Raw genomic sequence first — 23764 nt, forward strand, 5'->3', positions numbered from 1 at the left:
AATACCTTCCCCACTGAATCACTAACTTGAAGGCAAATTTTTAAACATGACAAGCATAAGAAGCAGTCTCAGTGAACGATCTGAGAATCGTATAGGAATAGAAAATCCCTTGTCACTTTGTGATAGCTTCTATAAACTGAGGCCAGTTGTAGCTTGGGTAATTACTAGGAAACAGCTTGTCTTTGACACCTAGCTTCAGTCACAGATCTCTAAAGACAGACCTAAGTATAAAGGTAGCCTGGTGGCATTGCATGTAAATAAAGTGAAGCATCAAAAAAAGTTTTAGATTTGGGAGTAGAAACCAAAGTTATATACTTCCTATTTTGAAGGAATATTTTGAAACACCTTCCCCCTGCCGTCATTCTAGGAGAGATATCTTAATAAAATCAAGATAATAAGACTCAGATAAAATATAAAATATAAATACTGACCAGAATAATAATGTATCTCATTCCTTCCTGTCTTATTCTGTCAACAAACTGAGGAAGGTCAGAGAATGCTTCACCAATTGTAAAGTCTAGTTGCCTTTCCATGTAATTAATGTCTGTGTACTGAACATCCTGAAAGATATGAGAATTGTAGTAGTGTAAGAAGAATCACAAGAGTGAGTACATCACATTCTATCATACTTAGGAAAATAACAGCAATATGAAAGTTACAATGCCTATTTGCTTGATCCTAAAGAGAATTAACTAAGTAATGCAAAGTTCAAGGAATAAAAATAGAATGCTGTAAAGATGCAAAATATTCTAAGAACAAGTTCATATAAATGTTATGTTTTGATAACGGTTGGTTAGCAATTTTAATTTAGAAGTAAACATTCTTTCAAACCAATATCTTCTTTTATATAATTTTGAAAGGAAACAAGAAGATACAGGAGTCAAGGATTTATGAAGCTATGAAATTATTTTAAATGGCAATTTGGAATTTTGTACAGTGTATACAGAAATAAGTGTTGCTCTATTTCTGGAAGCATCAAGCAAATATGGGAAAATTTAAAATAATTCTAATTTTACTAAAGGATAAGAAAGAATTGTTAGTAAATACATCCATTATTGTATTATTCTTTTATTTTTCAACAATGTCACTTTTGGAATAATAGCCCAAGCTTAAATAAGCAAAATATTGCTTACAAATAAGTATTGACAAGCATGGTTAAGTTAATAAATGTTTGATTTTATTATGGACTAAATAACAAATTTTATTTTAGGCCTAAATAACAAATTTGTTAATTATTTTCTGTTAATAGACATTAGCTCAAGTTTTTCTTCTAGGTGCTATAAAAATATGGCTGATATAGTGGACTTAATAATGGAAAATCTCCCTTTTTATAAAAAAATTCCACTTGCGTATTTCAATATGATCAATCTATGTAATTAATTTCCCCATAATAATTTATTCAGGAACCATATATCGGATTCTATTATATATACCAATGCCTTACAATGAGGTCCTTCTCATTCTTTTTAAAATGAGTTCTTATATACCAAGACTATATACCAGGAGGATCTCTGGGATTCCTTAATCTTGCTAAAATATAAAATTACAGAGACTGATTATTTCTGGACACCTAGGAATATCTAGTTTCCATAACATTGAAGGAAGAGGAGATTCTGCAAGCCCTTTAATTCTATATTCTAACACTACAACTATCATCCATTCCAGGGCAAAAATCACCGTTTCACCTCCAATTGCTTCTCTGTAATCTGTCACATCAGTTGATGAAACAAGTTCCTGTGGACTCTTACTCTCACCTAAGGAAAGCATGGGAAATGTGTCTGACTACCTATGTGACCCAAAGTTTATGAGAGAAAAGCAAGTTCAACACAAATCAGGTTCATAGAACTTGTGCTACTAAAAAACTAAGCATTGATTATTGCCAAATGCTTAAAACAATTTTAAAGTATGCAAGTGTTTAATTATTTCATTCTGCTTTTATATATGACATATTTAACATTGTCTTAAAAATTGGTATACATACATAGGGGATCCTAGCAGCCACCATCTCTTCATATACTTGCTGAACCTGTGAAGTGTTTCTGTACCCATAACGACATAATTGGAATCCCAAAGACCAATAAGGTGGCATGACTGGTTGGCCAATTACCTTTGAAAAAAACATTATTTGTGAACTAGGAGAATTACTTTATATTATAAAGAAAAATTTATGTTTTGTTTAAAAAATATGTAATCATACTTCATGATATTGCTTTGTTGCAACCTCTGGATGTGGGCCCAAAAACATATAAAAGTCCAAAATTCCTCCAATTATGCGGTAGGTTAGAGCAGGAGTTGGCTGAAATGTAACATCTGGAAAGCCAAAATATAATTACATTTTTATCTATGTAGATCATTTTATCAATGAGGCACATTAAATATGAGAAATTCAACAAGTGATTGTTTTACCCATTCCATTGCTGTTAAGTAAGAAAACTCCATGAGCATTGCTTTCATCTTCCAGAGCCATGTAATAGGGATGAAACCCATAGGAATTAAGTTTATACTAAAATAGAAAGAGAAACAGAATAGATTTTAAAAAAATAATAGCATGTGAGTTTTGTCAATGTAATATTTAAATTCATTATAAGATTGAGCCTAGGAATTTAAATGTCCCTTCTTTGTACACAGAAACTGTGTTCAAATTAAAATAAATGCATTTCCCTTAGAAAATAATTTCTTTATTATTTGAACTGTTGCTGCTTCAGATCATGAAAATGAATAGACAAAGGTGTAACATCCACAAATACCACCACATTAACTGATGTAAAAACCACAGGTGTTAGACTACTTGGGTTTCTTTCCACAGGTTATATGTCTTAATTTATTTATAAGTTGTCACTTCTTTTTCAATACTGTCCTAGAAATGATTAAAGTGTTCAAAGTACCCAAATTCCTTAAGTAATTAATATGATAATATCTAAGTTTATATAAAATTTTATAATAACGTTTTAAATGATAATATCATTTATAGAATAGTTTATATTTATAAAGTACTTCATTTCATTTTCAGCTAGACCTTTTCATTTTTCAGAATAGAAAATCTATACTTAGGGTCATGAAATGACATATAAGCCAATGATCCCTAGGTCACAAAACTTATAAGCTGATGATTCCTAATCAAATTGACATCTTTGACCCACACTGAACCTCAGTAATTGATTAGCATATGAAAGAAAATTTATATATTGAAAATTAAGATTGTATTAAACTAATACTGCCAATACTAATGTTGAAGGGTTTTCAAAAAGTAAATTTTGATAAAACATAGTTTTCTAAGTTGGTATAAATGAAAAACAGCTTTCATAACCTGTTTGAACCATTGTGATGCAAATAAATGTTGTTAGAGCACCTAACAATAAAAAACGGTTTCAATAGTATACACATTTATGATCTCATACTGAATATAACTTTAAGTACACATCACACGTGGAAAATGGAAATGAGCTAGTATTTTTATTAAAATGTATTTTTTCATGATATGTTTAGAATAATTATAGTTAATATTAGTTGTGTAGTACATTAAGTATTCACGAAATGTATTTCATTAATAAGACAAAACTTTGGGAAAGGTGACATGAGCATTTAAAAACATTTTCTAAAGAGCAGTATGGCCTCATAAAAATCTACAACTGCAGCTGGGTGTTATAAAGGAAAAAAGTTAGCATCAAATCACTGCCTAAGAAGTAGAAAAGAATTTTAAGGTGAATCCTAGACAGTTATTTTCTAAAGCTAAGAGTAAACATGGATTTGGCAAGGAATATTGAATCTGAATCTTCTTTCTCTGCTATTGAGAGAGTAAGGGTTTGGGTCACAACCTCACTTCTCACTGTAGTCTAGGATGTGATCCATCCAATCCTCTACTTTCACCTGTGATTTATGGTGACTTTATTTGTTTTTCAGAAAAATCACCATAGCAGCTCTGGGGATCTCTAGCCCCTTTGCCATTACTTCAATACTGAGGTACAGGCCTACAAAGAAGTGGCTTGGGATCCTAATCATGGTTTTAGCTGCCTCATGAGGTATTCAAACATTGGTACCTACCCCAGGGGGTTGGTCTCTTGTGAACATTCCCCAAGTATGCCAGTTCAGATCTCGCTTAAATGCTGTGTGTTCCACTTCCCCAAAACCATATATGTATTCTGAAGGCAAGCGAGTAGATATTTGAATGAACTGGTCATTAAAAGCAAACCCAGGTAGTTGAGAATCCCAACTGAAAAGAAACAAATTCTATTTGTGTAAACATATACAAAGTGACATCACATTATTTGTGATATAATGGCAATTCTTTCTTAGGTAATCTGAAAAGCAATAACATTTTTCTCTATATACCTTATTGTACCCAGATGGAAATAATTATTCAAATACACTTTTCCTTTGGTTAGGTTAAGGAATATCTAAAACACGTTTCACATATTCAGCATTATTAATACATAATCCTATTAATCGTAATGTGATTTTATATATTTACCTTTAGTCATATATTGTTTTTTTAAAATAAAATTAATATAAAGTTATACATAATATATGAGCTAGAAGTAATATATGTTCTAGGAATTGAAAGTCTTCCATTTTTCCATTCCGTTGAGATAATCACAGTAAATTTTTTCTACACATAGAATAAAAAGAAATCAATATTAAAACAAACTATACAAGTACATGGATGTTTTAATTCCAAACCTTCTCTTATACTCCCAATCATTTCCTTCTTTTATTTTATATTTATAAAAATCAGTGTTTATGAAGAAATCCAGAAGAAATGTGTTACAGAGAATGTACTGTTTTTCTAGTCATTTGCAAGAATATAAAGGAGGAGGAAAATAAATAAGTTGGCAGGGAAAGGAAATATAAGCATTATGAAAAATTGGGGACATATTCAAATTTTTATATTAACAATTTTGGAAAAGTATTTACTAAAGAATAATGCTTCCCAAGTAACCATAAATAATGCCTTTACACCAGGAATTCTGTACGAAATGATTTAATTTCTCATCCTTTGGAACAAAAACATTATCATAACAACAAAATTTTTAAAACAATACAGACATATTTTTCTTCGTTATTTGTATCCATCCTGACAACATCTTCTAAAAGATTTCATGGCAAACTTAAATCACACAAAAGTATTTTTTTAATATACTATACTTTGTAGGGTTTTTTCCTAAAATAAAGATAATAATTTTTTACTCTAAATTTATTCATCGTAACATAAAAATATATCTAGATCTTAATTTCCTTTCATCAATTACTGGTAGAGATAGTATTAATTATATTAAATTCCAGGACTAACAAACTCCAATTTCAACAGTTCTAATAAAATATTTACATAAGACATTTCCAATTACTTATTTTGCCAACACTCGTCATGCTTTTCAAGAGGAATCTTGGTGTTGGTTCTCAACTTGATTAGAAGACAATCTGATATTTAACAATGAAATTAATCACATCCAAAGTGTAAATGAAATTTTAGGCCAACACTTAACGATAGTCCCATAGGTGTGCTATTGTTTAGTTTAAGAATGTTAAAATAGGCCAAGTCATTTAATACAACTAAAACCATTTTAGTGTGATGATACTTTAGCAAAGCAAAGGCCGTGAAAATAATCATCTTACTTTTCCTTTCCTAAGCTAAAATCAAAATATATTCCATATCAAACAATTCAGTTACTTACATGACTGTTCCTGTGCTTCTCCGTCGAATCTGAATCCCAAAAGGATTTTCCTTGATTTCAACATCATAAAGTCTATTTTCATAAGTACTTGTTGGAGTATCTGGAATGTTTAATGGTACTGGAACTTCATATCTTTTATTTTGGGCATCATAAATCTATTGCAGAGAAATAATCAGAATAGATGTATTTTGCTCTTAGTGCTGAAGTTTCATATGAATATCATTAAATAATTTAAATATTGATTCAAACAAGAATATTTAGAATTCTTGTTTATATAATTCCTAATTCTGCATCCATGGCCCATATGTCTATATAGAATTCCATATACATAAATATATATATGTATGTGGATCAAAGTATGTATTACACTTTATCTTTTTTTAATGCTTTGTAATTCATTTTGACATACAATGAGAAATCTTCAAAAAGAAAACTTTTAGCGCTAAATATACTCTTATGTGGATATAGAAAGTTATTTACCACTTCACATTAGACATAGAAGTTGTTTCAATATTTTTTGTCAAATGTATGATCTGACAATGAATGTTAGTGCTAATTCATATTTATTCATCTCTCTATTTCCTCAGTACATATCTTAGAAGAGATAGTATTAGGTCAGAGTGTACTAACATTTGTAGTGTCGTTGATATCTATTAGTAAACTGTTTTCCAGAAGAAGTGTACTAATTAATTTTCTCACCAAAAACTGTACTCTTATGCTACTTTATACTACTATGTACTACTTATACTGCTAAAAGTGCTTTTTTTCCAAAAATTGTCAGTTATTTCCTTGCTAATGAGGATGGACCTTTTTCTACATCATTAGCCAACATTTAGGTTTCCCACTTTGAATTTGCCTCTTGTTCCTTTGATTTTTAATGAGTGCATTTTAATATTTTTATTTCTTATTCTGTTAAATGTCTGCTTATGAGGTCAATATTTTTCTTGATCATATGAGTTGAAATTGCTTGCTGTTTGTCATATATATGTCAGATATTTATCCATTTTTGTTTGCCTTCTAATTGATTATAGTGTTTGTTGACACTGAAACATTAAATTTTTTAACTTTTTATTGAGATTATGATAGTTTACAACATTGTAAAATTTAAGTTGTACATTATTGTTTGTCAGTCATGTTGTAGGTGCACCACTTCACCCTTTGTGCCCGCCTCACCCCCTGCCTTTCCACTTGTAACCACTAGTCTGTTCACTTTGTCTACATGTTTAACTTCCACATATGAGTGGAGTCATACAGAGATTGTCTTTCGCTATCTGGCTTATTTTACTTAACGTAATGCCCTCAAGGTCCATCCATGTTGTTGTGAATGGGATGATTTTCCAGCCATCCCACTACTGAGTATCTATCCAAAGAACTTGAAATCAGCAATTCCAAAATTCCCATGCACCCCTAAGTTCATTGCAGCATTATTTACAATAGGCAGGACATGGAAGCAACCTAAGTGCCCATCCACTGATGATTTGATAAAGAAGACATGGTATAGATACACAATGGAATACTACTCAACCATAAAAAAGGATGAAACATTTAATTTTTAAGTAACAACATATATAAATTTTTATTGACAAGATTTATGCCTTTGTATGTGTGGTTTGAAAGTCTTTTACTAGCCAGATACAAGATAAATATGTACCTAATTTTTTTTCTGGGCCTATATTTGTTTGATTTATTTTATATATACACATATGTATTTTTTATATCTCTCTCTATATTATATATATATATATATATATATATTTATATATATTACATATACATCTTTTATGCCATTCTTTTTCAATAAACTTTCAGGTAATTCTAACTGCAGTTTGATACTGTTTGAATTTTGTAAATTTTATCTCTTCCTCTGTTTTTCTTAAGTTTTAACTGTTGCCATTGTCATATATTTATTCTTCCACATGAAAGTAATGGTTATTTTATTAAATCTCAAAAATATTCCATTTAGATTTCTATGTAAATACTTTAAAAGCATCAATTAATCTAAAATGAGTTAACTTTAAAAAATTAGTCTTATTTAGGACTTTAACACTTAATATCTATCGACACATTTTTAATAGCATTTTTCCCCTATAGACAGTCAACTTACCCCTATGCTTTTTTATATTTTAATTGTTTATTTGATGATTTTCCTCATTTGATTTATCTAATGGAATTTGCCAGCTTCTATAGAGTGAATGACAGTATACAGTAAACTATTTTTTGGAGATATTATTTTCTATCCATTCATTTTGCTGAGCTTTCTTTTAATTTCTAATAGTTTTCTTAATGGATTTATTTGAGCTCCTAAGTTAAAAAAACTGCTAAGTGTGGCCTGTTGAAAGAAATTATTTCTCTTATATGTCTTATTGCATTGGTCATAAAATTCAGATTACTACTTAAAATAATGGAAATAGTAAGCATCTTGTTTTATTTTTTTCTGTTTTGTTTATTTTCATGGAACTACCAGCATAGTTCAATTCTAGGTGACTTAGCTTTTTGGCAAGAATTTAAATTATTTTTTTAAATCGCCACTATATGTTTAATTATTCCCAGTTAGCAAAAATCAGAAGCTTTATTTATTGTGCACCTAGCTATGAGCTGTGTAGGAAACAAAACCTTTATTTTTATAAAATCAAAATGTCTTCAATCCAATTAATAATCCTTAATACTATATTAAAAATCAAGCACCTATTCTATTGAAAATCTCCTGTCATGAGAGATAAGTCATGCATTGAAATTGTTTGTATTAAACATACCTTAAACTGCAGCATATCATTTTTGTGATATTTCACCTCAACACGAAGAGTTGAGATGGGTTCAGAAGGTAGGTTTATTCGAGCTTTTGCAGTATTCAGCTGGAGGTCAGCTGTTACACCCATTGACGAATACTGAATTGAACTGACTAAATAAGGGTTGTCTTCTCTAGGAAAGTAACAGTCAGGTGCTCTGGATCCAAAAGAACTCTAAAAACACAATGGATAGTCAGTGCCAGAAATTGGAAGCACTGCAATATTTGACTCTTAAAAAAGATAAGGTAGGCATGTTTAATCACATGTTGTATGATTTACAAATTTTACTGCTTAATACTAAAATAAAATTGCAATCACAATACAAAACATCTATTACGCAACCTCAGGTACCATGTTCTAAAATGTTACCAAGCATACTTATATTTTGACTCTAAAGATTGACCAGTAGAGCAGAAGGATCAAGTGGCATAGCTTTTCAATTCAGAAAATAGAATGATTGTGTTACCTTTGCAAAAATTAAGTATACTGAAAAATTTTGATCCCATGCTTGTTCTTACTCTTCATATTGACTATTGCCTTTTGTGTGTAAAGTGGCTTTACATAAACCATCAGAAGGGCATGTACTTATTCTTTTCTTTCACTTACAATGAAACTATATTATTCCTTATTTCATGACTGGTCCTTATACCGGTCAGTTATATCCTGACCAGTATTTGAAATAGGAACTGTGGCCAAAGATCAGAGCTAATTGGTTTATATAGGAGTGGAAGCTAGGAGCTAAGAAAAAGAATGATAAACTGTGGCATTGAGGGCTAGTTACCACAATCCGGTCTCCCACCTTTCTTATATTGTTAGAAGAAGCAGTGTGCCTGTCTACATTTCTCAATCTCTTTTGAGAAAGTTGTATATGACCCCAAAACGTTCTTAAAAGAAAAGAGTGGAAGGTGGTTAAATTAGGATATCCTTTGCCTTTCCACCTTCCAGGTATGGAACGAAAATATAATGGCAGAAGGTGTAACGCAACCTTGAAGATGAAAAACAAATGATAAATATAGAGCATTGATGACATTGAGAGGCCAGCACATTAGACCTGGGATTCCTTTTTGTAAGAGAAAAATAAATCCTCTTTTGTTTAACCAAATCAGATTTTAGGTCTTGTATACTCTTAGGTTCAAGCAATCCTTAACAGATAGGACTACTACAGTGCTCACTCCAAATGCAAGAAATTGAGTACCAATAGAACCAGGAATATAACTGACTTTAGAAAATTGCAAAGTCTGTATATGTCTCCCTCATAGCTATCTTTCTACCCAGTATCACTTCCCCTTTATCATTCTGTAAGTGTTCTCATTTGTCTTTCTTATTGAAAGGTCATCAGCATTCCTATTCTTGTAGTTAGGATGAAAATAATCTTGTTACTTAATTTACAAAAACAGTGTAAGGACCTATAGGCTTAATATTCAACAGATAATTTTTTTTAAAACTTGGTTTACCCAAGCAGGGTCTAATTGATTAAATTTAAAATATATCTTTGAGTAATTTGTTTTTTCAGTACTCAAACCTGTCCTCCACACATCTCTATGTTTTAGAAGTAGAGAAGTTACCACTTGGAATATCACTTCTGAGATTTTTAAATCTGAGGTTTTCAGATGACATTAGAGCAACAGGAACCTCAGAGTTCATGTGATCTGATGTGAGCTTTAAGTAGCAATGTGAAATTAGGTAAATACAGTGATGATTTTGAAGAATCACAGAGGTACTAAGAAATTCTAGATAATTCTTTTTCTGCATTATCAGGAATTTAGGAAGTGTCAACAATTCTTTGCTATATTAAGCATTGAGAAAGCATCATTTTTTTCTTCAGTGTTTGGTTTCCAATCAGATTAGGCAAATTAAGCATTCATGCACTGAGTGACCACACCAGAGCAACCACACAACCCAACCATTACTTGTCTCTCACCCCTTTACGCCTTCACTTCCTTTCTTAACAAACATTTTTTTTTTTTTCTAAATCACACCATTTCATATAATCTCAATCCCTATGCCCCTTGCTTGCATTCATGTTCTCAGTTGCAAAACAATAATCCTGGGAAAAAATCTACCATCTACATTCTCAATGCCTACAATTATGGCTTGAGAAACATACCCAATCATGCAGACAGCTCTCCCTTTCTATAGTCAAGAAAGTTAGAGTGGATCCTAATGGTGCAATCATACTACATTTTCCTAGTTCATTCACTATCACACACCACTGGATGGTATTTTTTTTTCTTCTCCAACCACCAGCAAATCCTTCCCTATTCTCATTATCCCCTAATGGTCTTCCTTATTATTTCAGTGTGAAAACAAAATCAACAGAACAAAAATCAGAAGAAAACACCACCTCTACTCACCTACCACTTCACCTTCTGTTACAAGATATGTACTTCCTGTGCTTCTATCTAAGGTGAACCAGTTCATTTGTGCCCTCAGCTCTACGTGTCTTGTCCTATTAAGATGTTTCTCTTACAATTCTCAATATTCTCTCCTGAATCTCTAATATTGTACTCATTATAGATTACACTCAATGGCATAAGCCAATTTTATTTCTCTCATCTGAAACAAAAGAAACTGTCACCTCACTAATTTCTCCAACTATTGCCCCACTTTTTGTTCTTTCTTTAGAACAAAACATAAAAATTTCACCATACTCTATCTCCAGTTGTCCCTCCATTCTCACTTGAATTTTCACTCTCACTCTAACCAGGCTTTTACTCCCAGCACTTCATCAATATTTCTCTCGTAAAAGTTACCATAGACCACCATGCTGCCAAGTCCAAATGTTAGTTTTCACTTCTTATCTTACTGATTTATAAGTGTAATTTTCTCCGTCTTGAAATGCCTTGCTCCCTAGGCTTCCAGGAACCGGCATTTTCTTTGTTTTCAAGCTAATTATTTCTCAGTGTCTTCTCAGGTTCCTCATCAACTCCCTGATTCTAAATGTTGGAATGACTCTGGGTTACTTTTTGAACTTTTCCCTTTCTCTCCAAGCTCATTCCCTTGATGATGTCATACCATCACATGGCTTTATCCCATCACTGTGTATATGCTGACTCTGAATTTTATAACTTATCTGTGATATAAAATTCTCAATTTCATTAGTTTAAATACATCTCACAGTTGGCAAGTTGCACTTGGATTTGTGTTGGACATCTACACCTTCATCTGCCTATACGTAACTCTTTCCCTCCATGCCTGCTCCTCCACAGTTTTCCCAATCTATGTTAATATCAACTTTCTCTTTTTCCCAGTTATTCGAACCAAAAACTTGAAGACATTTTTTATTCTTTGCTTCTTTCATATTCCACAACCAATCAAAGAACAAACCTTTTTGGCTTTATCTTAAAAATACACGCAGAAGTCAGTAATTTATTACAAATACATTTTGATTCTAGTTCTATCAGTGATATTTTACCCTGATTATTGCAACAGCCTCTTTCCTGGTCTCCCTGCCTTCATCCTCTAACAGTCCATTCTCAACACGGAAGCCATATGGTCCCATTAAGATGGAAGTTTAATCTTCTCATTTATCTGTTCAAAAGTCTCCAGGAGCATTCCATCTCAGAGTAAAGATCATAATCCTAAAAATGGCCCAAGTGATTGAGCTATATTATTTGCTTCCATATGTCTATACTATCGTCTCCTGCTGCTCTTTCCTTCACTCATTCTGTTTCAGACACAATGGCCTCCTTGTTGTCTGCAGACTATACCAGGTACATTCTTACTTCAAAGTACTTCAGGCTGATGTTTCTTCTTTCTGGAATATTATGCTCCTCCTTTCTTTCTTTCCTCTCTCTCTTTTTTTTTTTTTTTCTTTTAACAAATGTCATCTTCTCAAAGAAATCTTCCCTGTCCAGTCATTAAAATTACACTGCTGGCATTCTTTCCCCTTTCTCCTTTCCTGTGTTATTTTTCCCCATAGTACTTATCTAACATAACACATAATTTTATTCTTATTTGTTTGTTTTCCCACACTAGAATATAAGCTCTATTAGGGAAGAAAGTTTTGCTTCTCTTGTTCACCTAAAACAGTGCCTAGAACTCAGTAGATTTCAATAAGTATTTATCAAATGAATCAATGAATAAACAGTATCATCTAAAGAAGTATAAGGAAGTTTATCTGTACCCTAAATCATCATATTTAATGGATTTCTTTATGCCTGGCATTCATTGGTAAAGCTTCATTTATTTGACCTCACATTCTGTAAGGTGTTAAAATACTAGCAGTTCTGGGAAAAGTAAATTTTTCACATTTTCTTGTTAGAAGTTATTTTTGCTTTAGTACCCATCCTTTAGATTCATTTTGATAACGGAAGTAAGTGAACATGCACTGAATGCAATGGGGCATGGTCATGGATTTGAATGCAGAGCTGCAATTTAAAGAGAAGATATTGTAGGCATGGAAATATACTTCACTATTTGTCTTTTATTGATTTCAGGATCTTTTCTCCTCCTCAATTCTTATCTTCTATTCTTCCATAAACATTCCTAATGGTAAAGATCATGCTGCTTTATCAAGCAATGGACAGGAATGGGAGAAATTTCTCTGGTAGCACACATTCTATGTACTTCCTCATATAAGCACAGACATTTCTGGGAAGTTGCTGGCAGACATGTCTTGACTCTCCTCAGTGGTATAACACATGCATTTATTTTTCTGGTTATGTGAAATAAATGTTTTTGCTGACAAAACTCAATGATGTAACCAAAAGCTCAGAACTTGAAAAATAAGCATATCAAGAGGGGACACTTTCCATATCATTTGCTGTTAAAACTTCTGCCATCAATAGCCTTCATCATTCTGTTGAAAAGATGACCAAATTAACTGACCACACATTATCACCTCTTAGAGGAAGAGACAGGGACCATCAATCAATTTCAGAAATTTTATAATTTGAGACAATGCTTTTGAAAGACTGTCCCTTACTGGCATAACACCTTGTTCACTTAAACTAGTCAGCCCCACTCAACACCTCATAGAAAGCAACAAATGGAGTACTGTGTTATGAAATAAAGTTAGACTATCCAAAGTGCCTAGAAAGCAACTCACACATGCATTTAGTCTGACATTTACTAAGCTATGTCTTTGGAGAATTAATTAAGATAAATACAAACTGTCTATCAGAAGTCCTAATTTCAAATTCCAAATGCTTCTCTAGATGAATTTAGTTTCTATGTTGTAGAATTAAAATTATAATATACAAAGTTTACATTCAAATGCTTATGTGATAGTCGTATTATGAATCATAATTAACATTTTTATTACCGGTTCCCAAAGACAGCCACGTTGTCTACACTTTTCTTCAGTTGCAACGTCTGCATCTGGATAACAAGTAAACTTTTCATTTTCTGGAAAACTTTGGTCCCATTGAACGGTAAAATTTCTTCCAAGGTTAAAATTGAGATTGTAAATTAGGAGACTCTTTGAAAACAAAGAAAATATTAAAGAATATTTATGACCATTGGATAATTTTAAAATACTTAACATTTATAAAATGCCTCAACCACAGCAATTTTTCAAATCAAATCATTAATAGTTTTAATATAATACTTAAAGAACAGACTGGAAAGAAGAAGACGTGTCATGCCACTGAAATGGCTAGGGCCTCAAGACAGGACAACTAGGGGAAATTGTAGAGTACTGATGAAAAGTATTTATCTTTAAATCCAGACATGAGTTGAATGCTCAGTTCCGTCGTTTAATACTCATGAGTCTATATGAAAATTGTCTATCAATTTGTCCCCCTTAAAATGGGGACAATGACCCCGACTAAAGGGGTTGCTATACAGACTGAACGATATGTGACATGTAAAGCACCCAGGAAAAAGCCTGGAGCATCTGAGGAGGTTTGCAACAAATGTTTGTTCCCTCAGGGAGAAAAGGTGACCACTTTGGTTGATCTGGAGGCTCCCAGAGTCAGAGGAGTTGAATGCTTATTTCTTTAATTCTGTCCCTAATTTTATCCACTGCTTACAATATTCGAGGGACAAGATAGAGAGGAGATAATATGGCATTATGCAAAAGATGAGAGGATAGTTATATATATATTCTAAAACATAATTATTCCTATTATTAGAACATTGCAAAGTTATGTTTGGTCATTGATTATATACTTTGCGAATAACATGGGCAAAAATTATCCCCGAGTTTCATCAGCATGACTTACTTTTTGATATCAACTTAATTTCATAAGTCTATATTCAGGAATGAAAATTCATATAAAGATCAGTCTAAGCACAGCAGAATTAAGAAGGTGTATCTAATAGTGACTGTGTAAATCTTTACATAAGCATAAAAACAAACAGATATAAATTGAGATTGCAAAACCCAAATAAAATGATTTTTGTGTTATACCCTCTTGATAATTTTTGTTAGAGTCATAAAGTTCTCAATAAGCCTGTTTCATTTAATTTATGGGGATTAATTCTTATAGCTCTAGGAATATATAAATTATAGTATATTTACTAAATACAAAATAAGTCACCAATACATATTTTTATAAAAGTTGCTAAGACAAAACTCTGGGCCAGAGGGCTTAGGAGTTAGACAAAAAATACTCTAAGAAAATGTTCTATATCTCAAACAGTTTAGAATTTATTTATGCTGATATCACTGATAATTTAGTATTATACGAATGGTGAAAAAGTAAATGCCAGTAAGAATCATTTCCATGTTTTATGTTATTATTGTGTAACATTTTAAATACATTAATTTATTACTCAAAGCCACAGTAGGATTTAAATATTACATTTTGCAGATGAGAAAGCTGAGATAATGAGATTAATTTAATATGTTTAAATTCACAGACTGCAGGGGTGATCTTTGAGCCCAATTCTGTGACTTATTTTCCTTCTCTATACAACTGTTAAAAGAGACAAAAATTACAAGATAAGAAAGGTCTTGTACTAGAAGGGGACAATATAAACGAAAATTTAAAGAAAAACAGTACAAGATATATTGAGGACATTGAGTGTCCATGGAAGGAAGAGCAGGGAGAATGACTGAAGGAGTGGATTAAATTAATATCTCAAAGAGTCTTAAATGAGAAGCTAAAACATTTAGAATCTTTATTGTATGCAACAAGTGAGTACGTTAGAGTTCAGGGTAGGAGAATGGTATAAAAAAAATTAGGCATAGGGAAGTCATATACAAGATAAAATGAAATAGAGAGGGAGAAGTAGCAAGGAGGCCCCTTCATGTTGATTTCTAAATACTAGTTGGAACGACCTAAAATGGAATATTGGAAGCAAAAAGAAAAGATAGAAAGAAAGCTATGTCAGGAAGAAAAAAAAAATCACAAAACCAAAAGCCTGAGTGGTTACATAATGCTAAATGTGTGAGTGTATGACAGCTAAAATATTTTAAAAATTGTATTTACCTGGTTGGAAGGATAATAAGTGAAATTGCTGTGAGCCTGTGTTGGTCGATTTTCTTCCCCCACTAAAACGTATGTAACAGTCTCTGTCAACCCAAGGATTTTTATAGTTTCAAATGCTAAAGTGGTTCCTTCCTGGTACGATGAATGTGTGCATATAATACCTAATTTGTTCTGAAAAAAAGTATAGAGGATTATATGTTAAGTAGAAGGTCATTAGATACAAACCTGAAATAACAATACAGGTGTGAAATAAGAAGAGAACCAATCATCTTCCCTCCACGCCTGCCAGCCAGCTCTCCACATCCAAGTAGCATATATAAATGCACTCATTAGTAACTCTTTTCAATTATTTTTGTATACATGCCACAAAATTTATTTTCAGAGATAACCTAAATTACTCATGATGCAACTTATATATGTGTCCCTTCTCATTCTAGCACTACTGTTGATGAAGAAGAACTTAGGTTTGACAAAAAACGAATATATGAAGAAATCTAACATTTACAAAAAGGATTGCTTTTAATTATTCAAAATTTAACCTTATGCATAGATTTTTCATTCTCATTCAAAATCCATGACAAGTATTTCTGTGACTGACGTCTTAAAACATTTTTGTATATGTTGAGATTACTTTCCTGTGGCATGTTGCTTAAACCAGACATTGTACTTTAAGAAGTCTGAAGATTTCTGTGCATTAATTTCATCATCATAACTCATTTATTACATTTAAATGTAAAAATTTAAGGAAACAGTTAAAAATTTCTTTAATTTGAAAATTTAATTTTATAACTTATTGAATTTATATCCATTGAAATCTGAAGGTAAATGTAAACATCTTTTCCCAAAAGATCCACAATAAAGGCATAACCCACACACTACCAAGGTATACATTTAATTATGTGCCCAAGGAGAATGCTTACATCAGAAACAGAAAATGTATATAAAATGTAGTTGCCATGTTCTATGGTATCTGAAATGGGAAAAAAATAACATTATCAGATGAAAATGTAATGATAAATTCTTTGCTCTATTTTTACAGTAATAATACACTTAAGAAATTTGAAAAAATTAGATACTGTTTATTCATGAGGCAAATTAAACAGATTATCTTTTTAAATTAAGGTTTTTAATTATATCTAAACAAAACAATCTTGATAGTTTATTTTCCCAGTAATTAAAGGTATGAATGCATATTTGCCTGGTTGAATTTTTAAAAGACTGTCAAATATTTCTGGAAATTCAGAGATAGCAAAACATAGTAAAACATATGAAATTATAAATTTAATATTTTTAATGATATTTTATCTCTTTCTACTAAACCATGTAACATTCAGTTTATCTTGGGAATACAAGGCATACCACAATTTTATTTTGCATCTTTTAACGTTTTTTCATTATTTGAGGGAAGAAAGTAAATCTGAAGACATGTTAAAGATTGAAATGAACTTTAATGAGGAAAATGAAATGTCAATGATTTTCTGCACCACCTATGTAATAAAAGTTTTTAATCAGCATATTTGTTTAACAGAGAAACTAAAGATTACGACCAAAGTAATTAGGAAGAAGCAGAGTAAAAATGTATAGGGAATCCTAAGGTTTACAAACAGTACTTTCAATAACATTAATTTACCTATAATTTTAATCCTAGAAAATATAATTAGAGTCAGCACATGAATTGAAGGTCATTTTATTGTTTGCATATTTACTTATAAATTGACTGTTCAGAAAATTCTGATTTCAACTTTTCAAAACACATAACTATATAGCTACCATATTATATGCCTGATTATATCATATCTCTCCCATACTTTTAACCTTCTTTTTATATGAAATTAAAATATCAATACAAATTTTTACAAGCAGAAAGAAAGGAATATATTTGGGAATATTTACATAATATGAGAAATAAGAATAACCTTAAAATCAAGTCCTATAGACTACCAACAGAGGTATTATCTTAACAACATTTTTTAATTGATGATTACAAATAATTTATTTTTTCTGGAATCCATTTTTACAGAATTTCTATGTAGTAAATGCTAGGAATATATTCTCATGGAAGAGCTCACCCTAGTGTGCATCAACTCTAAGGTATTTGAGAAAGTGCAAAAAAGCTCCTGTGCTGGAGTAGAATGAGAAGTGGAGAGCAGAAAGGGATAATTCTGTGTATGTGTGTGCATGTTGTATGTGCACACATGCAAAAAATACAGACCATGGTGAGTACTCTAGTGCTTGGTAAAGACTATGGCTTCTAACTGACTAAAACAGAGAATCATTAGAGGGTTTTGAGGAGAGGTGAGATGATCTGAATCATCTTTTAAAAGGATCACTCTACCTGCTGGATTGTAAATAGAATGTAAAAGGGGATTGGCAAGAGCTGTAAACCTGGAGCCCAGTTATGGAGCTACTATAGTAACCAAAGTGAAACATAGTGATGATAGTTGTGGAGCTGATGAGAGAACCCAGATCAAGGTAGAATGAAGAGAAATTCTTAGGTTGTGAGAGAGAAGAGTCAACTCTAAGGCTTTCGGCATCTTGTGAAGCTGAAATTACCATCAACTGACAAGGGGAAGACTGTAGGTGGAGGAGATGTATTGTGGCAATTTGCATTTTCATTGACAGACAAGACTTAAAAAAGAACAAGAATTTTTTTTTATAGTTTTCTTTTTTTATTTTTTAAAGATTGGCACCTGAGCTAACAGCTGTTGCCAATCTTTTCTTTTTTTATGCTTTATCCCCTCAAATCCCCCCTTGTACATAGTTGTATATCTTAGTTGCAGGTCCTTCTAGTTGTGGCATGTGGGATGCAGCCTCAACATGGCCTGACGAGCAGTGCCATGTCCACACCCAGGATCTGAACCAGTGAAACCCTGGGCGGCCACAGCAGAGCCCATGAACTTAACCATTTGGCCATGGGGCCAGCCCCTATAGATTTATTTTGAAATTATAAGGGAGCACACCAATACATAGACTACTTCTTGGAGTTAAGTTAGAGATATTTGGATGTTTCATATACATATAAAGGTATATAGAATATTCTTTAACACACCTGAGAAGCAGTGAAGGAAACAGAAGCAAAACTATAATTTTTTTATACACACATATATAAAACACATACCTAAGAGCTTTCTATTAAAAGAAATGGGATAAAAAATGAAATCTAAACAGATAAATTTACTACGGTATAAACAGATATTAGAAAAAAATGGCTCTTTTTTTATTTACTTGGTGTACTGAATTCTCAAGTTTGGAGCTCACGGTATAAAATTAAAGAAACTTAATAATTGAAATAAATTTTGAAACATTTATATGGTATTCTTACCTCAAATAACTTCTCATTAATTAACTAAAGCCTTAAATATTTGCTTCCTTTTCACTTATAGTAATAAAAAATTTTATTTTTAACAACTAGCATCATTTAAGACAGTTGAAAATATGATTCAGTTTGTATATCTGTGAATTTAATAACTATGCTAATTAAAAATAACAATCTAATAAACAAAGATACCTACACTTGTTGAAGGCTTTTACAATGAACCAATATACAAATTAGTTTTAAGTATTTTAAATATATATAATTTAAATAACAATTAATTTAAATTTCATAAAGTAATCTAAATTTTGTAAAATAACCTTAATTTCATAAGGTATACTAAAACTCTGAGATAGATAAAAAACAGCAATCAAAAGTTAAAATGTGATATTTTTTAAACAGATGTGACTTTTGTAGCCCCCCCCCGACGCAGGAAGGCTTAATAATCACTGGAAGAGGCTTGCCAACAAACTGTGACCCAGGGTGAGAAGGCCAGTCAGCCAATGACGGTAAGACCTCCAGGGGGAGGCAACCTAAGACAGGTGCGGTCACCTGGGGGCACAGATGGAGACAGGATATCTATATCGGGAGCAGGAGGGGCCGTTGCCTAGGAGACCTTGCCTGCTCGGAGATAAAAATATACGAGCACAGCAATCACATGATAATATCAAAACAGAGGCCAAGAGAGGGCTCCTTGAGAAATCACTAAGAATTCTTGGCATTCGCTAATTGCTTCATCCAGAACACCTAGGTATGTTTAACAGATGTAAGCTATATATATATTGAAATGCTGGTTATAAAAAACTCAGAGTGGTTATCAGCCCTCTCCAAATCTATCCTGAAGTGTATATTGGATTGCGACACTGACAACTTTATACCAAGAAAGGCGAAATCTCCCATCAACAGAATGAATATTTAAAAGCATATCACTTTGAGACTTGCCTTTAGTTTCTCCATCATCCCAGAAAAAATCTCCTTTTGCTGTGTTATTTTCATCTAACGGAACGATAAGTCCTAGAGGGTTCTGTCGGCTGTAAAGTAAGTTTGGGTGCATATATGATTAAAAATAAATTTATAAATAAATAAAATTATAAACAAATAGTGAAATATCCTATAAATAAGTCATTTCAACCTAACAGATTTCTAGTTCTGCAGTCACATGATAAAATTGATATTAATAAAATTCATGCTTATATACTTGGTAATTTTTCAATGAGAAAAATAATTTATGTACTTAGAAAATAAATGAAAGGCATGAATATAGATACAATTTAAAATTTCTTGGAGACTAAGACATCAGAAAAATTGAAGCAGTATAGCAATATTTCAGTTTGAACAAGAAAAATTAAATATATCTTATGAATATTCAATTCAACATGTATTTGCTACATATCAACCATAAATTGTGATTTATCAGGGCTACATCTTATATACAAAATAATGAAATGTACAATATAAAAATCTTTTTTAAGTGCTTATTGGAATCTCTAATAATTTTATAAGTGAAACTAATTCTATCGTGAGAAATGAGACATGATCAATAAAACTATTTTTCTTAGTTATTTATTACTATAGGTTTTTAAACCTAAAATAGTGCCCCTGAGGCTATCCAGTCCAGGCAACTGCTCTCTACAGAATATGTTCTTTCCAGCATGCATTCACCAACATGCATGTTTCTCTTGTTCAATATAGCTCTAGAGTATAACTAATTTTTTGAGAACATAATCATGAAACAGCTACAGTATAAAAATATTCAATTCTAGAATGCCAAAATAATTAAATTACTAACACACATTCATTCACTCATGAATTTGTTCCTTCAACAAATATTTAGAGAAAATAGTGAGCCTATTAGGGGCTGGACACTATTATTGGTTTGGGGACTAAAGAAGTAGAAAGTCAAGTCCCTGCCTTCATGGAATTTATAGTCTAGGGGAGTAGACACAACACATACAAGAAAAAGTAAGCAATATAATTCCAAATATTCTTAAGGTTAGGAAGAAGATACAACAGGACAAGGAACAGAGAGTCACTTTCTGTTGGGGTGTTGCAGAATATGGGGAAATAAGTGGCTTCAATATGACACCTTCTGTGCCCTTGTACCCAGAATGAATGCTGCAAGATGGAGCACCAGAATTTTCAAGTTTCTTTTTTTTTTCAAAATATTTCTAGAATTTATTCTTACTGAAAAACTTACTTCTTATCTTGTTTTCACCTAAACAGAAATATCCACCTCATTTACCAACTTAAAATTAAAACATTTTAGCAGAAAGAAAAACACTGTGACATTTATGTATTGAAACTCCAAATATGTAACAACTGACAGTTTTATTAATTATATAACTTACTTTAATATGTCATATTTTTATTAAGAATCAACAATTACCTTTAATTACACATATTCTATAGAGAATGTCAGTAAATTTTTGACATAGGAAATAAATTTCTATTCTAATTATGTACACTTTTAAATTAAGAAATTTGTAATAATATACATAATTTGATTCTTCTTTTTATAACTGTGATGGTTATATTTAAGAATTCCCTCCATATGTAAAATATCTTCTGGTGGGGAATTAAACATCAATCTTTTATTCCTAAGAAAAATATGAAATATTAAAATTTGAATTATATTTCAGATTTCAGTTAATTTTTCAATTTACCTTGCATTTGTAGTTACAGCAGGTTCTTGAGTGGGGATAATATAGCCTCCTCTAAGATGTAATCCTATTTTGTCTGCTGGAAGATACATATTGACACGTTGTTTTCTCCATGGCCTTTTTGCTCCCTAAAATTCGAAAATTAAAAATTTGGAGGTAAGGATTTTGGAATTTAAAAAGATTCGGAACTTATTTGGAAGTTAAAAAGATTTTTTGTTATTAGTGAAGACTTTAAGCCACATTTAACAAGAATTAAAATTTACACATAGAAATAATTTTTATTATGGGCAATTCATGTCATCTAAATGAATATTAATACGTTCTCTAAATTTTAAATAAAACATTTATTTTTCAGTTTTCCAAAAAAAGCACGGGAAAAATAAGTTAACTTTCTCAAAAAAATAAAAAATCAGGGGCTGGCCCCGTGGCTGAGTGGTTAAGTCCGCGCGCTCTGCTGCAGGCGGTCCAGTGTTTCGTTGGTTTGAATCCTGGGCGCGGACATGGCACTGCTCATCAAACCACGCTGAGGCAGCGTCCCGCATACCACAACTAGAAGAACCCACAACTAAGAATATACAACTATGTACCGGGGGGCTTTGGGGAGAAAAAGGAAAAAAAAAATAAATAAAATCTTTAAAAAAAAAAATTAAAAAATTAAAAAAATAAAAAATCAAACAGAGAAAACATTCCCCTTGTATAATAATTAACACTATTCTTAATTAGCGCTATTTTTTATTCTTTGTTTTGGGTTAAAGTTAATGATGTCTTTAGAAAGAATTTTTCAAAAAAATCATTGTTTCTATAAAAATAAAGAGTCTGTTTAGTAAATATATGTGATATGTAAAATAATGCCTTTTAAAATACTTCTCAAAAACTCTTGGTTAATTAAAGAAATAGGTTGTGTGTATGAATGCTGCTATGTTGCCTTTTCAAGGTTGTAATGAAAACCTTTCCCAAACGTTTGAATGTACCATGTAAAAACAAATGTTTAAGACTAGCTCAATACTCAACTCTTCTGGCAACAAGATAGATATATAAAATAGAAAAAGTATTAAAATAAGTCACCATTCATTTCCAAAGTTGCTTCTTATCTTTTATTTCCACAATTTAAAAATAAATACTATAACTCTTTATACTAAAGAATATAAATTTCTATTAATCATTTGCAACAAAATTTATACACATTATTCAAATTTGTAATTCTTCTTCTTTTTTATAAAAATAACGGAAATACTTATAATAGATATGCTATGTGTTTAGAGTTAAGTTCCATGGACAGAAGTTTGACAATATAATACTTGTGAGTATATTATTATATTAAAGTTACTTACAGTTTCGTAATCATACCAAGTAGCATCAGGGATATATGCACTCACTGTATCTGCTCCCTAAAATAAAGATAATATATATATATATATATGGATGTATGTTTATATATATACACACACATATATTTATATTTATTTATTTTTACTTCGATACTTAACATAAGAGAATCACATCAAATATTGTTGGATTTTCATAGTCAAAGGAAAAAACTTCCTTTGTGTTGTTACACTCCTACATTTACTATAAACAATAATCAATAGGCTATTTTACTCATTTTGGGTAATATAATGTAAACTATACCAAAAGCAAAGATGAAATTAATTTAAGTGGCAACTAAAATAATGCATGCATGCACTTGTATTGTAATAATCTACATGGCAATTGTGAATTTGAACACATTCATTTCTGTATATTTGCTTGGGCATATAGACTTTTAAATAATAGGGAAAACCAAATATCTCACTCCACTATCTTTTCAAAATTTTCATATGATCAGCTTGCTTTTAAGTTCTCCTTTATTTACAGTTTAGCAAAATTTCAATGTCTATGTTTACTTAAATGAGAGTTCATTGTTACCATAAGATTTGATTTTGATTCCATAAATAAAGCTTTCTTTTTCAGAAAAACA

At 31.4% G+C, this 23764-nt stretch overlaps 1 protein-coding gene across 1 annotated transcript in view; it reads right to left on the reverse strand.

The window, feature by feature from the left end:
• SI (sucrase-isomaltase) overlaps positions 1-23764 on the reverse strand; it is an 84527-nt gene that overhangs the window by 27760 nt on the left and 33003 nt on the right. Inside the window, exons 19-31 of the mRNA XM_070582175.1 lie at positions 23139-23195; positions 21811-21935; positions 20090-20178; positions 16755-16804; positions 15835-16005; positions 13722-13877; positions 8423-8629; positions 5670-5824; positions 4042-4210; positions 2407-2503; positions 2198-2310; positions 1982-2107; positions 432-560 (exon numbers count right to left, since the gene is read on the reverse strand). Coding sequence (XP_070438276.1) covers positions 432-560; positions 1982-2107; positions 2198-2310; positions 2407-2503; positions 4042-4210; positions 5670-5824; positions 8423-8629; positions 13722-13877; positions 15835-16005; positions 16755-16804; positions 20090-20178; positions 21811-21935; positions 23139-23195 — 1644 coding nt within the window. The remainder of the gene's footprint in view (positions 1-431; positions 561-1981; positions 2108-2197; positions 2311-2406; positions 2504-4041; positions 4211-5669; positions 5825-8422; positions 8630-13721; positions 13878-15834; positions 16006-16754; positions 16805-20089; positions 20179-21810; positions 21936-23138; positions 23196-23764) is intronic.

The sequence above is a fragment of the Equus przewalskii genome, chromosome 18 (assembly GCF_037783145.1).
Source record: "Equus przewalskii isolate Varuska chromosome 18, EquPr2, whole genome shotgun sequence".
NCBI lineage: Eukaryota > Metazoa > Chordata > Mammalia > Perissodactyla > Equidae > Equus > Equus przewalskii.